At 41.3% G+C, this 15486-nt stretch overlaps 1 protein-coding gene across 2 annotated transcripts in view; it reads right to left on the bottom strand.

Moving 5' to 3' along the window:
• LOC138971660 (CCR4-NOT transcription complex subunit 10-like) overlaps positions 1-13287 on the bottom strand; it is a 41166-nt gene extending 27879 nt beyond the window's left edge. Inside the window, exons 1-5 of one of the 2 annotated variants that reach the window (XM_070344433.1) lie at positions 13157-13287; positions 11368-11662; positions 9263-9413; positions 4537-4557; positions 2924-2985 (exon numbers count right to left, since the gene is read on the bottom strand). In XM_070344433.1, coding sequence (XP_070200534.1) covers positions 2924-2985; positions 4537-4557; positions 9263-9413; positions 11368-11662; positions 13157-13164 — 537 coding nt within the window. In that variant the 5' untranslated portion in view covers positions 13165-13287. The remainder of the gene's footprint in view (positions 1-2923; positions 2986-4536; positions 4558-9262; positions 9414-11367; positions 11663-13156) is intronic. The other variant, XM_070344438.1, reaches the window with a different exon arrangement.
• Between the last annotated feature and the right edge of the window lie 2199 nt (positions 13288-15486).

The raw sequence follows: 15486 nt of genomic DNA, 5'->3' as shown, positions 1-15486 counted from the left end.
AGGTCTAACCTGTCTTAACACACAGGTGTCAATGTCTAAAGCGGAACAGTAGCGATAAAACGAATTATATGGCTTATGAAAGAAAGAAGGGACACAATGCAGCTCCTATTCATATGTTGCTACCATGGATACTGTCCCCTGATGTGTATGTGTCTTCCACTCGTCCTACCCAAGTTGTCGGCGCATACCCCTGTAAAAAGGCCTGAGCTGTTCAGTGAGGTATCAGTCTAACTTCAGCCACGTACAGTGCACGAAAGAATCTTTCAGCTTGGCTTGCTTTTGAGAGAAGCGACAGGTTCTAGCTTTGCAGTCAGACTGAACATTGTGACAACAGCTTGGGCTTTTAATAGGGGGATGCGAGGGAGACTTGGGGAGGCCGGATGGGATATACACACATCAGGGGACAGTATCCAGGGTAGCAAAAGGTGGATCGTAGCTGCATTGTGTCCCCTCTTTTTTTTTCTAAAGCCAACTAATTAGTTTCATCGCTACTGTTCAGCTTTAAAGAAATGACTTACCTGTCCAACACACAGGTGTGAACGTTTAAAGAAAGGACGTACCTGTCCAACACACAGGTGTGAATGTTTAAAGAAAGGACTTACCTGTCCAACACACAGGTGTGAATGTTTAAAGAAAGGACTTACCTGTCCAACACACAGGTGTGAATGTTTAAAGAAAGGACTTACCTGTCCAACACACAGGTGTGAATGTTTAAAGAAAGGACTTACCTGTCCAACACACAGGTGTGAATGTTTAACACTATTGTGACTAGCATTGCCACGGCGTTAACGTCCTGCCTGCCCAAGCTTCCCACCAAGAAACTTCCCAAAAAACAGTAACTGTAAAGAAATCTGTCTAGCAAGCTTGAATTAAGTCCAATCACCACCAAATTTTGTGTACTAATTAAAAAATGGATGCCCAGTTCAGTCGTGCTATTTATAAGTTTGTCACGCGATTTGTTTTAGCAAAGGGGGGGGGGGGGGGGGGGGTGTGAAAGGGGGATAATTTGTGTTTTTTAACGTTTTTTTGTGTGTGCTTTCTTTTCCACTGCTTTTTTAAAAGTTATTTTTTAACAGAAAGTATTATAAATAATTTTATAACCAAACAAGGTGTAAAACCTATGAATTAGCTGAAATATTGTTAAAATTCTACACAGAAATAAGGAGACAGTACAAAGAAAAAAACAAGCAAATCCCGCATTCACTCACAGCATCCTGACTCAAATGAAACAAAACTGTGACACTCACCAAATGATGTCTAGGTAATCCATATTGAATATAAGTCACATTTTCACAACAAAGTCCCAACTGTACACCTATGAACATTTCCAAAAGGATTAGGAGGCTCCAGCCATCCATTGTTATCAGTGCTGCCACGCCCCCCTTGCAACTACACGATTCGAAGATTCATGCAGTACCACCCTACCACGTGTAGTTTGCCGACTCATACTAGCAACAACAGGACTGTTTCTTCCTCAATATCACTGCTATTATCGTTTTCTTGAGGCGAAAACAACACGTCGGAATCATGATCTACAGGATCCTCAAGATCCAACATCCGGAGAATCTCCTCCCGTGACAAGGCTCGCCTTCGATTCATTTGTTTTGTTCGAAAAAACCACTCAAATCTTCTCTAATTTGCACATGGCGGAGAGCAAGTCATGTGTATCAAGGGAAACAACTCAATTTATTGCAAGCTTCAAAAACCGGGAAGCAATCACGAGTCGTGTACCTTGTATGTCTGTTACTTAAATAGTCACTTCCCGTCCGTGGGCGTGTCAGCGATGTTACTAATTTAGCCACCTCCCGTCGCGAAAGTGTTAAAGAAAGGACTTACCTGTCCAACACACAGGTGTGAATGTTTAAAGAAAGGACTTACCTGTCCAACACACAGGTGTGAATGTTTAAAGAAAGGACTTACCTGTCCAACACACAGGTGTGAATGTTTAAAGAAAGGACTTACCTGTCCAACACACAGGTGTGAATGTTTAAAGAAAGGACTTACCTGTCCAACACACAGGTGTGAATGTTTAAGAAAGGACTTACCTGTCCAACACACAGGTGTGAATGTTTAAAGAAAGGACTTACCTGTCCAAAACACAGGTGTAAATGTTTAAAGAAAGGACTTACCTGTCCAACACACAGGTGTGAATGTTTAACTCATTCAAAGCGCGTCTAAATTTCCCCTGTGTTCCCTGCCAGCGCGCGATTTAGAGCCATTTTGAAAAAATTATTAAAAATCAACAACACAAAATAACCTTACATACCTTTATGTTTTGCAAAGTTTGGAACTTACTTTTTTAGAAAATATATGAAACATTTGAAAGTACATACCTTTTGTTGTCTTCATATCCAGGCAAAATATCCAATTTGAAGCAAAACAAAAAAACTTGTTACGTCATGGGTTCATCATACACAATGTCATGATCGACACTTTCATTGCCCGAATCATCACCCAAATGATCGTCCATTGGCACAAACTCGTCACCAGAATCTAAAATATCATCTCCACTATCATCATCGCTAAGGTCAAGATCATAACCGTACTGAATAACAAGTTCTAGCACTCTTTTCAAGTTACTACGTCTCAGCAGAACGATCCGCCATCTTTGAAAAGTCAAAACACGTGGGTCGCACACCGCCAACAAAATTAAATTAATCCCAACAATTGAAGGGAAGGAACTGTTTACAGTGAATGGTTCCACTGTAGACAGACAGAAGTTCATTGCATGGGTTGTTTCCCTTGGTCAGCAGGACCGTTTACACCGTTAAAAATTCGTGATATCCGTCGGATCTCAAGTGCCGGCACGCAGCCAACGCTAAACACAGGTGTCGGACTTCCACGTCCGACGCGCAGCGAATGAGTTAAAGAAAGGACTTACCTGTCCAACACACAGGTGTGAATGTTTAAAGAAAGGACTCACCTGTCCAACACACAGGTGTAACTCTGTCCACAGGAGTAAGACATTCTGGGCCAGCGCCTCGTCTGTAACAAACAACTTTCCTTCAGCAAACTTCACCACATTGACATAATGTAAACATTAGAGTGCAAACACATCTTTATGATTCACACTCACAAAAAACACTCACTCAAAATAGCAATCATAATTGTACAAAGCATGTTATCAAGGCATAGATCTATTTAAGGTAAAACTGAGTTACAAAAAACAAACAAAAAAAGCAATTCTAAAATTGTCCTCTCCCTTGCCACTTCCTTCCCATTCTGCCACACTACGGGAGGAGATAGCTAATTTATTAGCAGATCTGGCATTGAAACCAGTTTGTTGCTACTGGTGTGAGTTCAAATCCAGGGTTCAGCTGGGGATTTGATTCCAAGAGTCTCATTGCATGCATGCACACGACAAAGATCCCAAGTTGACAGCGAAAGTCTCACTCTCAAGGCTTGGAAAACATCAACACACACATGCAGGATAAAAGGAAAGATAACTGGGAAGCGCCATACTGTATGGCAGCTCGCTTTCTCCAGGGAGAAAGCAGCCTTACTAATTAACTAAACCTTAGTCTAGACTGCTGTGACCAAAAAAAAACCATCAACAACAACAAAAATGACAAAGTTCACCATAACTTTCTTGACACATTTACAGGGATGAAGCTTTTAATAAAAGCACATTTGTCATTCTTCCCAGTTATTTCTGTTTTATTTTTCAATTTGCAAACAGAAGGTAAACAAACAGGGCAAATAAAACAAGCAAAAGATAAGAGGACAAAATAAATAGACAAATAAATACATTATGTAGATAGATAAATGCATAAATAGATAAATAGAGGAATGAATAACTAAATAGAGGAATACAAATTAAAAATAAAAGAATAAATAAATAAATTAATCAATAAGATCCCAGTACAAACCACTGCAATGACATCCAATCACCTCATACATGCTAAATCATAAAACCATTCCAAGAAAAGATTTAGTCTGTGCTCCAAGCAACATAGACACCCTCATCTAAAAAGATGATCCACATATGATTATATTATTTTCTGCACCGTAAGTGTTACTTGGCTACAAAACTGTACACCAGAGAGAATGCACCAACACATGAATTAATGTCTACAGTTTAGTAGGTCACAACTGTTATGTTCTGTTAAGAAGCTGCACAGGTGTAGAACCAAAAATGTAAAAGCATATATAGATTCGATTAATATTAATACATGTATTAGCACGAACAATCTGTGATGTACTAGCTCAGCAACTCACTGGTCTAATCCTCTCATGATATTCTAGCATCTTCTGCAAACTTTGACATCACACACTAGATCTGTCCAGGAAAATACTTTTGTCAGTTGGAATCACTGTTTTGGGGTAAACGTGGAAGACAAAAACTGACACAGAAAGTTAACGATGTTAATTTTAGCCTGGAAGTGGAACACTTTACACTCTGCAGCTGGTCTGCTAACGTCTGTGATTAGCATCTTTACTTCCCACACTTTCACACGACCAAACTGTGCACTGAAAACAGTCTGTGCATCGAGAAAAATCTCTTGGAGGGAAATCCATGCCACCCTTTCACATTACCTTGCAATTGTAGCTGAAGAGCTGCATTGTGGACAAAGAAACACCCTCTGATATTACAGTCAGGAAAATGTACAGTGGAATCCCCCTTTTAAGACCTCCACAAAATCTGAGAAAATCAGGTCTTAAAAAGGAGGGAGTCTTAAAATGGGGGTAAATTTACAGAGGTTATGTACAGAGAACCTGAAAAAGCAAGGTGTTAAGACGGGGGAAGTCTTCAATTAGTGGGTCTTGGAAGGTGCCCGGGGTTCGATTGTATTCAAATTAGGGTTCAGTTATGCACCCAAGCTTACAAGAAGTGCTTTGTCAACAGAACTTCTAAATGTATAACCACACAGCTTCTGAGGTATCAATTACACAAAAACTGAACCAAAGACTAATGCATTAAAAGAAACAGATGCAACAGAGAGCTCTGGGGTGAAAAGCAACTGTGACAGTTGACAGTGATCAAGGCAAGCGGTTACTGAGTTAGGTATCCTGCAGCAATTCGCACCGAGTGTGCATCTTACCACTTTCTTAAAACCAAGTCATAAGAAGTGGGGTGAAGTAAACTGAGCCAAGCGGGACATAAACAAAGCACAATCACATGACCCAAAACATAAAAGATAAACACAAATATAACCAAAGTAAACAGGTGAACAAAAAATAAATAAAGCCTCAGCAACGAACAACAAATAAAAAGCAAACGTCTGCTAAACGGAAGGAGCAACAACTAAAGTAACTATTCATCCCCAATACGATCACAAGTCACATATTATCATATAAAGCTTTCAAAACTAAGTGAGATAAATAAAGGAAGCTTATTCGCCAGTAATGGCAAGAACTGAACACTAATGAGTTTGAAGACTTTAATGCCATAATAATGCAGTTTTAGCATTAAGAAAACAGTTACAAATCATGCAACACAAACTGACTTCGGTATTATTACTACTATGAGTACCTACAGGTATATATATCTCACTGACTACATAAACTATGTGCAAATAAAATACAACATTAGAACACACACTTTAAAATGGCTGAACAGTACGATTTAAGGTCTTTGCAGGCTGTTGGAAGACCCTGGTGATTATAGGACTGGAGCGTTGCCTGGAGACGTGTCTAAACAACCAGCTGAGACAATGTACTATCACCAAGTGTGCTCTTTGACGAGAATGATAACTAAATGAGGCAGACTGCTACAACACAAAAACAACAACATGTTAAAGGCACAGTAAGCCTCCCGTAAACCATCAGAGATACTGTCAGGCTTTTACACACAGTACAAACACCCTTTCGTTTAAACACTCACCGCTTGAGAACATCCTAGGTGCCCTACGTAAAGAGCGAGCAATTTTCAAAGAATTTATTTTCGTGGACCCTCTGATCAGCAAATCAAAAAAGTTTTGGCGCTAGAACTAACTTTTAAAATGTAGATAATAAATTGACAGCTTGTGTCACAAACATTCTTAAATCATAAAAGAATTCATTTTTTATCAAGACGTACAATTCGAAGTTTTGAAAGTTTGAAAAAAGAAAAGCCCAGAAACGTGTCACGCAAACCGTCTTTCTCGTAGCAGACGACGGTTCTGCCTAGCGCCCGTTCCTCTGAACAGTCAACTGTCATCGCTCTAGTTCGTGTGAATCGCAGCCGTTTGTTGCGTTTAGATTCAGAGGTACACAATAACGTGCTACAGTGGTACTTCTCTTTACGACCCCTCTCTTTTACGGGTCCTTCAATATTACGACCAACTTTTCTCTGACGGATTTTTTCTCCTTCTTTGTCTTGGTATTTCTCACCTCCATATTACGTCCACCTCTCTGATACGACCGTCCATACGTGGACTTATAACGACTTTTCCCAAAATTATCACGGGTTTGGTTAACTCTAACTTGTATCTCCAGTCGAGTCAGTACGCAATACGGACACAAACACGTGTTGAAATCCTGTACATGTACAACATCACTTCGGCACGCAAATGGCTGAAGCCATGGTTTTTCGTTTCTAATCCAGGTCATTACTTTATTTTGACTAGATAAAGGTCAGTTGCCAGATATCTGCTTCATTTTGCAAAGAACTGTGCAGAAATTCCTACCTTATAAACAGACAAAGTTACAGAAACGTCATGAAAGCAATCCGCAGATCGAACCAAAACCGAAAGTTGTGGTGACGTCATGACATTTTGCGATGTACGTCAGCGAAGCTCGTGCACATGTGGTCTGTCTTGCTAAAAACAATGGCTGACGAACATGGTTTCGAAATCTGGAACTGGTTTTTTGTTTTCCCCGATCCGTGACCGAGTGACGCGTTATAGAACCACGCGTTCGCTTGAATCAATAAACTCTTCTCAGGCAGTGAAGTTTGAAGGTGTCAGTAGTGTACTCTCCTAAATTGCTCAACACTGTGGACAGTCCGGAGTGCAGTTATGTCCCGTGAATGAGCGAGTCAAAGTTTTATCGTGAAAACTGACGCTTTTCGCAACAATTTTACATCAGTTTCAACACACTGCTTAACGTCTGCAAAGGCTTACAAGTTTTTTAAACAAGCGTTTAGGACACTTCTTTGTTTTTAACCAAATCTCTGCATGACTATGATTAGAATCTGGTATCGAGATCGATGTGCATGCTTTGGGACCGCATACTTTTGTTCGACCTCAGCGTGTTTTAATTTGCAAACCCTTAACCCACGAGTAGTTACGGGGCTTCATTAAACAATCAAGACAACTATGTGTGGGTAAATAATTGAATAGAAAACTGTTTACCATAACCGTTTTAAGGGAAGAATAACATTACTTTGTGGGTGGCATCAATCAAAACGCCCATGTCATTCATGATCATTGATGGACCCAGACATAAACCAATCCTCCATGTTACGACCCCTCCATATAACGACCGAATTTCGGTTACATTTTCAAAGTCGTTATAGAGGGGTACCACTGTATTGCTGATAAGCTTACAGCGAGTCGCATTGAAATCACAAACTGACGACTACATTGTGAAAAAAGGAAACTGGATCACACAGGTTCGCGGTGGCTCAGGGGTAAGATAAACCACGCAAAAATAAATTCTTTGAAATTTTCTCGCTCTTTACAGAGAAATACATAGGATGTTCAAAAGTGGTTAGTGCATGTGTAAACGAAAGGGTGTTTGTACTGTGTGTACAGGTATGTTGCCACAAATTCATACTTGTAGGACAAATGTCCTGAGCTCTTCGGCATCAATAGGACATTTGACTGCTTTCAGACATTTTAATAAGACATTATAATTTTGTGCACAACACAAAATTATGATCACACACACACACACACACATATCAATATATGCACCAACATTGTGTGCGTATATTGTTTTATTACTTTTGTTTCAAACAGGACACACACAAAAAAGAAACAAACAAACTAAAAAGCAACCAAAAACTTCAGCACTCTTACTTTGATTGGCACACAAACTGCATGATTTTCTGACAGAGCTTTTTCTTGACATATTCGACAAAACAGTTTACCTATATAGATGGTCTCTTTGCTGTCGAATTCTAACCAACTAGTACTAAACAGGGTCAGCCATGAATAGTTAACCTTATTAAAAGACTGTCTGTGCGAATGTCCTGTTGTACCGACACGTACATCTTCAAGTCACGAAACTTTACTTTCCGTGACTGTGGAGGTTTCAGCGGCGACACTGTCATTGGCGCTGTCATTTTCCGGAATTATGCTATTGCTAGACGTGTTTTCCCATGTTCTTCTTGGCCCTAATGTAGCACACGATGGCGTTGAAACGCCAAACGTGTTCAGCTTTTTTGTTTGTTTGGCAGGCTTTAGCTTTTTTCGGTGGCATAATTCAGTGCCGTGCGCTTCAACTCTAACCGAAAGCAAATTAAAGCATACGCGAGCCTTGGTCAGTTGGAGTTGTCTCCCGTACTCCTAACTTTAGTGCTGTAGACGGATGTACGCAAACAGCTCATACCGCAAACGGTTCGTAAAACGCAAGATCTGCACTGCACAACTTCAGTGCACCTGTACGCGAGATCGCTTTGTCACTTTTTGAAGATTATTATCATAAAAGGAAAATTATCAAATAACGCGCTGTCCGAAGGAATGGAGTTCTTATCGGACAATGACCGCGCTCAGTTGAAAACGATAGGACATCTGACCGCCATGCGGCTAAGTGAATCGGACATTTGAGCCTTTTAATCGGTCTATGTCCGATGTCCGACGCCTAACGACATCCCTGTGTGTAAAAGCCTGACAGTATTTGTGATGGTTTACGGGAGGCTTACTGTGGCTTTAAGATCGAGAAGTGACAGTCTACATGCTTAACACTGACAAACAACCATAACAACAGAAACAGAATCTCTAAAAGGCCCTCTCCGGCTCGTGAAAACAGTTTGTCTCATTGTTTCAGATCTGACCAGGCTTTAACATGGAATAAGACCATCCCTCCACTTGGTCACATACTAAAAATCAACACCCTGACTGCTTGCTGTGGTGAGTTGTTTTTTTTTTTAATTACCAATTTTCTGAAAATGGAACAAGTGCCTTTTACAAAACTAATTCTCAAAAAATAAACTACTACTACTGTGCACAGAGAGCATCCAGGATGTTAATGTTTGGTATGCGACCAAGTAGAAAGATGGTATTCTCCCATGTAAAACACCTGGCAAGATCTGAGACGGTGGGGCAACCTGATTCCACGAGGCGGGGGTGGACTGTAAATTTAATAAATGTCATGTGTTACCACGAGAGCAGCCTACCTGGCGGTTCAATGTACTGGAAGCCGCGGTCCAGCACCCCCAGCGCGGCTCGGTACTGCTTGAGGTAGAAGTTGAGCACGGCCTGATTGAAGTACAACACTGCGTTCTCCACGTCCTCTATCCCATCCAGCGGGTCTTCCCCACTCTTGGCCTGTGACACACACAACAACGGCGACACAATCAATCAAGTATGAGTCACACACCCAAAACAGAAGTATGCAACACACAGAACTGATCAATCAAGTAGGAAAGAATAAAAAAATAAAACAAGTATGGTAAGTTATTGGTATACATGATTAAATTATGACAAAACAAGGATCTTGTTGCCAAAGGGGCTTGCTTGAGTTAAAGGCTGACATAGTCCTATTTAATTAGTTTAATTACTTCCAGGGCTTTTCCCATCGTTGCGGGGATGTATAAATTAAGCTTCCTGCAAAGTTTTAGGTTTGAAGTCCTTACCAATTACGAGAAATAATTAATTCTTTATTGCATTGTTTAGCAACAGTTCTCCAGGACTTGGGTTATTTCTAGACCGTTGACGTCACTTCGTGACGTTTCGTAAACCAAAGATGGCGTTTGAGACTGTTCTGTTTACATTCGACACTATCAACACCACTTTGCAATACTGAAATAATTTTTTCTGTGTTCGAAAGCTACAGCCAATCATTATATATTATATATATATCCCCTTAGGTACAGTTTTATAACATTATTGGCACATGTAAACAATATGAATTAATTAATGAACGCTACGAATATGGCAGCCTTTTAAAACTACAGGCAAGCGTCAGCAACATTTTGTTAATTTTACAACTTAGACAAGTCTGGTATTTCAAAACAAAAGTAAAATTGAACACGTCACCATGTACATGTATGTGAATCCCCCCTTTAAGACCAACAAGAATCTGGGTGGCCGAGTGGTAACGCACTTGCGCTCGGAAGCGAGAGGTTGCGAGTTCGACCCTGGGTCAGGGCGTTAGCAATTTTCTCCCCCCTTTCCTAACCTAGGTGGTGGGTTCAAGTGCTAGTCTTTCGGATGAGACAAAAAACCGAGGTCCCTTAGTGTACACTACATTGGGGTGTGCACGTTAAAGATCCCACGATTGACAAAAGGGTCTTTCCTGGCAAAATTGTATAGGCATAGATAAAAATGTCCACCAAAATACCCGTGTGACTTGGAATAATAAATAGGCCGTGAAAAGTAGGATATGCGCCGAAATGGCTGCGATTTGCTGGCCGATGTGAATGCATGATGTATTGTGTAAAAAAAATTCCATCTCACACGGCATAAATAAATCCCTGCGCCTTGAATATGTGCGCGATATAAATTGCATAAAAAAAAATCCATGCGCTTAGAACTGTACCCACGGAATACGCGCGATATAAGCCTCATATTGATTGATTGATTGATTGAATCTGAGCAAATCAGGCCTCAAAAAAGGAGTCATAAAAAAAGTCTTAACAATGGAATGGGGGTAAATTGAAACTGAAAGAGGATATATAAACAGAAAATCTGAAAAGTCAAGGTATTAAAAAGGGGGATTCTTAAATTGGGGGATTCTTAAAAAGAGGGTTACACTATATATACTGCAATGTGTTGATTTATATTTGTGTGAATGTATTGTAAATAACATTATGTCCCCCCCCCCCCCCCTCCCCCGCAATGATTTGTAGTTTGTACAGTGCTCTGAGCAGGGTTTAACCTTTGGAAGATATACATAAATTTTGCGCTCTAGAAATATTATGCATCATTCAATTTATTGTAAATATCATTCTTATTATGGCCGATAGGGTCTATGTCGACCAAAAGAGTGGGATTCCCTGTAGGTGGAGTTCCTGTAGGTGGTACCACAGGGTATAGTTCCTGTAGCGTTTCGCTGATATCGCTGAAAGTCATGTGATGCTTAGCGACATCCGTAGATTTTGATGTTTTTTAATCTTTTTTGATTTTTCTTAGAAATTCGAGTATGGTTTGCAAGTTTTATTTAAAAACTCCACCCTGTGGGCTTCCCTGTATACAAGGAATCCCCCTACAGGAACTCCACCTACAGGGAATCCCACTCTTTTGGATCGACATAGACCCCATCATTCTTATAAAGTATTACCATCTGACAGGCAGCGTTGAGCCCATTCTTGAGCTCCTCCACAGCGCACTGGTTGCTGTGATAGAAGGCGGCCACAGCGTAGTTGTGCACCACCTTGGGGTCCACGCCTCGCTGTCTGTGCAGCTTCGCCATGTACGACACGCTCTGGGAGTAGTTGGCCTTTTCAAACTCCTGCGTGGCGCTGGTGGCCAGCTCTTTGTGCTGCTCCGTCACGGCTGGCATACCGCTGCTGCTGGCGCTGTCGGTGTTGCTGGCACTGCTGTCCGACTTTTGTATCTGTGTCTGTTGTTGCTGTCTGCACGTCAAATTCAAAATGTCCACTGAGTGAATAGAAATTAGAATGCATTCAATATTGTGTGTCTGTTGTTGCTGTTTGCACATCAAAATGTCCACTGAGTGAATAGAATGCATTCAATATTGTGTGTCTGTTGCAGACCTGTTTACCCCCATAAGTGTTTTGGAGTAATGCTCAGCCCCAAAAATAGTAATCCTGGCACAAAAATAGTAATCATCCAGCATTCGTCGCCAATTACAACGCACATGACAAACGCGAAACGCAATCATGCACACATCATTCACAAACAAAACACATCAGTCAGTTTTTGTAGTCATCATAAATTCAAAGAAGATCACATCAAAAGCACATGCATCACTGATTCTTTTTCTTTTGCTCGTAGTAGGCCTTTTTCAGTGTGTCAAGCGCTTCTCTACTGTACTTGCACTTGCCGAATGAGTGAGGGCGAGACTTCACCACTAGAAGGCTCTCCAGCGTCTCATCAGACAGACATGATCTCTGGTCAGTCCTGTGCTTTTTCACCCCATTTTGCCATTGAAAAAAACAATGCCAAACATGTGAATTAATTAAAAAAAAAAATTCAAAATTCAAAAAAAATAAATATTTTTACCTTTTTTTTATTTATGAAAATCGTAGTTTTGACACGGATAGCGGAATGGCGTATTTTTTGCAGAAAATCGTAATAAATTACGCCAAAATCGTAAGGGTAAACAGGTCTGCTGTTGTTGCTGTCTGCACGTCAAAATGTCCAATAAAAAGAATGTAGTGTTTTGAGTATCGATGTCTGTCATTTGCGAATACCTGAACAGCCAGTTTTGAGTGTCACATGGGGGCCTGGCCAGCAAAGGCACATGCTTGAGCCTTATACATGTATGCATTCAAAAGAGATAGTCGGGAGGTGCGCTAACAAAAAGGGCCAAGACAATGTTAACAGTTAACGGACAGCATTATATCCTACACTACAGTCATGAACCATGCGCCACTGATTTTCCCACTAAGGGTGGACCATACACATGAATTATGATATTAAACGACAGTCCTCGATAGTCATCCGCTAAGGATAAGATAAGAATGCATTGGGCTTGGAGTTGGACTGTTGGTTACTTAGTATGATACCATGAATATGATCAGTGTATTCTTTCTAAAACTGTAAAAGTTTACTGACCATCTCAGATCAGTGTATTCTTTCTAAAAGTTGACTGACCGTCTCTTTTTTCAGTCTGAACGTGATAATTAAGCTGTCAGTTTAATTTTTCTTGTTAATTCAGTACGTTACAAACGATCGACGATCTCCGATTGACTTAAACACCATGAAAAGTTCTGACGACTCTTTGTGTACAGTGTGAACATTTCAAGACAACTGACTGCTGAGTTGAACGGAACTGCCAATAACAACACTCTTTCCAAGCTTCCATGCGTTTCAGGCTGTTTATGCGTTCGTGCAGAATATCTGGCATAACAACTTAAACAACTGTTTCAGTATTCGGAACTTACTTGCTCATATTTCAGCGTGTGACTGGGAACACAAAGTTATTCCTCGTACAAAGTCAACTTCTGGGACAATCGTCTACATTGGTAAACTTTTCCTACCTTCACGAAAATGAGAGTTGAAGCTTACAAGGGAACTAACTCTTGATACAACATTTAGGATCCCCGATAGCGCATGGTCCGTCGGTAACCGTGAACCTCAACTGAGCCTCGCGTGGCGGCACGTCAAAGCACCAGCCGTCATGGGAATACTCCCATCGACGTTAACCTTTTTAATCACACACACACACACATACACACACACACACCGTGACACGACACACTCACGACGGCCATAAGCATACTCAGACTCGGTTCCCTGTGTCCGCAGTGTGAGTGCAGGACGGTGCGGGTCAGTCCGAGTCCGCAAGGCAAGGCAAGGCAAGGCAAGGCAAGGCAAGTTTTATTCCAATAAAACCCCGTGAGGGTACATGGAAAATTAAAAAACACAGTAAAAACACATTTCATTCAACACCAAATAAAAGGAACTAAAACAAAAAGAAATCAGACTATGTACAGAAAAGGGAGTTGAGGGGTGAGGGAGAGCAAAAACAATACAAGAAACAATTCAACAATAATAATAATAATTAGTAATAATAATAATACTAATAATAATAATAATAATAATAATAATAATAATAATAATAATAATAATAAAACACTACAAGTGCAAAGTGATTACATACATTTCTTTACTATGGGAAATGGGGGGAAGGGGGAGGGGGGGGGGGTGGAGGGTGAGTTAACATCAGGACAAAAATACTATTACCAACAACACAAAACAGATAACGGAGTATAAAGCTAAAAGAGAATTAAATTTTACTCGCTTCTCAAACAGTCCATGACAAGTGTCATGAACTTTGCGAGTTTTAGCAATAAACTCTTTTTTGTAGTGGAAAAAAGCTCTTTGAATTTAACTGAATTGGGGCGGGCATAATAATAGCACCGTAACAACTGTTTTCTATAATTGGTAAAAAAAGGACATACAAAAATATAATGGAACTCGTCCCCAAGGTCACCTGATGAACATTTGTGACAGATTCGCAGTGTGTGTGACTGCCCGTGTGCCGGTGTGTGTGTGTCAGTGTGTCAGTGTGTCACGGGCGGGGATATAGCTCAGTTGGTAGCGCGCTGGATTTGTATTCAGTTGGCCGCTGTCAGCGTGAGTTCGATCCCAGGTTCGGCGGAAATTTATTTCAGAGTCAACTTTGTGTGCAGACTCTCTTCGGTGTCCGAACTCCCCCCCCCCCCCCCCCCCCCCCGTGTACACTACATTGGGTGTGCACGTTAAAGATCCCACGATTGACAAAAGGGTCTTTCCTGGCAAAATTGCTTTGGCACAGTTAATAATTGTCTACCTATACCCGTGTGACTTGGAATAAAGGTAAATATGCGCCGAAATGGCTGCAATTACTGGCCGTATAAAATTTCATCTCACACGGCATCACTGCTGAGCGCCTAGAACTGTACCCACGGAATATGCGCGATATAAGCCTCATTGATTGATTGATTGATTGAGTGTGTGTGTGTGTGCGTGAGTGTGTGACGGTGTGCCACACGGTGGGTGTGTCACAGTGTGTGCACGGTGTGTGTGTACCGTGTGTGAGCACGGTGTGTGTGCGCGCGTGTGTATCAGTGTGTGTCAGTCAGTGTGTGTGTGTGTGCTGAGGTACAGCTTCCGTACTGGTTGCAACTGACACTCCTAGGTTGCAACTGACACTCCTAGGTTGCAACTGAAGTGACACTGACTCCTCTGACAGTTGGGCTCACCATCTCAGATCTGGCCAGGCTTTTTACGTAGAATAAGACCATCCCTCTGTACTTGGTCACATACCAAAAATCAACACCCTGACTCAGTGCTGCACGTACACACACACACATACACTCACACACACGCATGCACACACTGACAAGCACGCAGCACACACGTAAGCACACACACGAGCGCCGCGCATACACGAATGCACACGGGCCGTGAAAGACACTGTGACACACTGACACACTGACACAAACACACACACACACACACACACACACACACACACACACTGACACACAAACACACACAAAAAACCACTGACACACACACACACACACACACACACACACACAGACACACTGGCACGCACACACACTGACATAAAAACATACACAGAAAACACACACACAACCACACAAACACAAACACACACACACACACACACACACACACACACACACACACACACAAACACAACTTGAAACACACAGCACACCGTGCCACCGCCACCCGGCACCACCAACCACCACCACCACCA

Source organism: Littorina saxatilis, linkage group LG1 (genome assembly GCF_037325665.1).
Source record: "Littorina saxatilis isolate snail1 linkage group LG1, US_GU_Lsax_2.0, whole genome shotgun sequence".
In the NCBI taxonomy this organism is placed as follows: Eukaryota; Metazoa; Mollusca; class Gastropoda; order Littorinimorpha; family Littorinidae; genus Littorina; species Littorina saxatilis.
The sequence above is the reverse complement of the archived record's forward strand: the minus strand, read 5'-3'. Positions and strand labels throughout refer to the sequence as shown.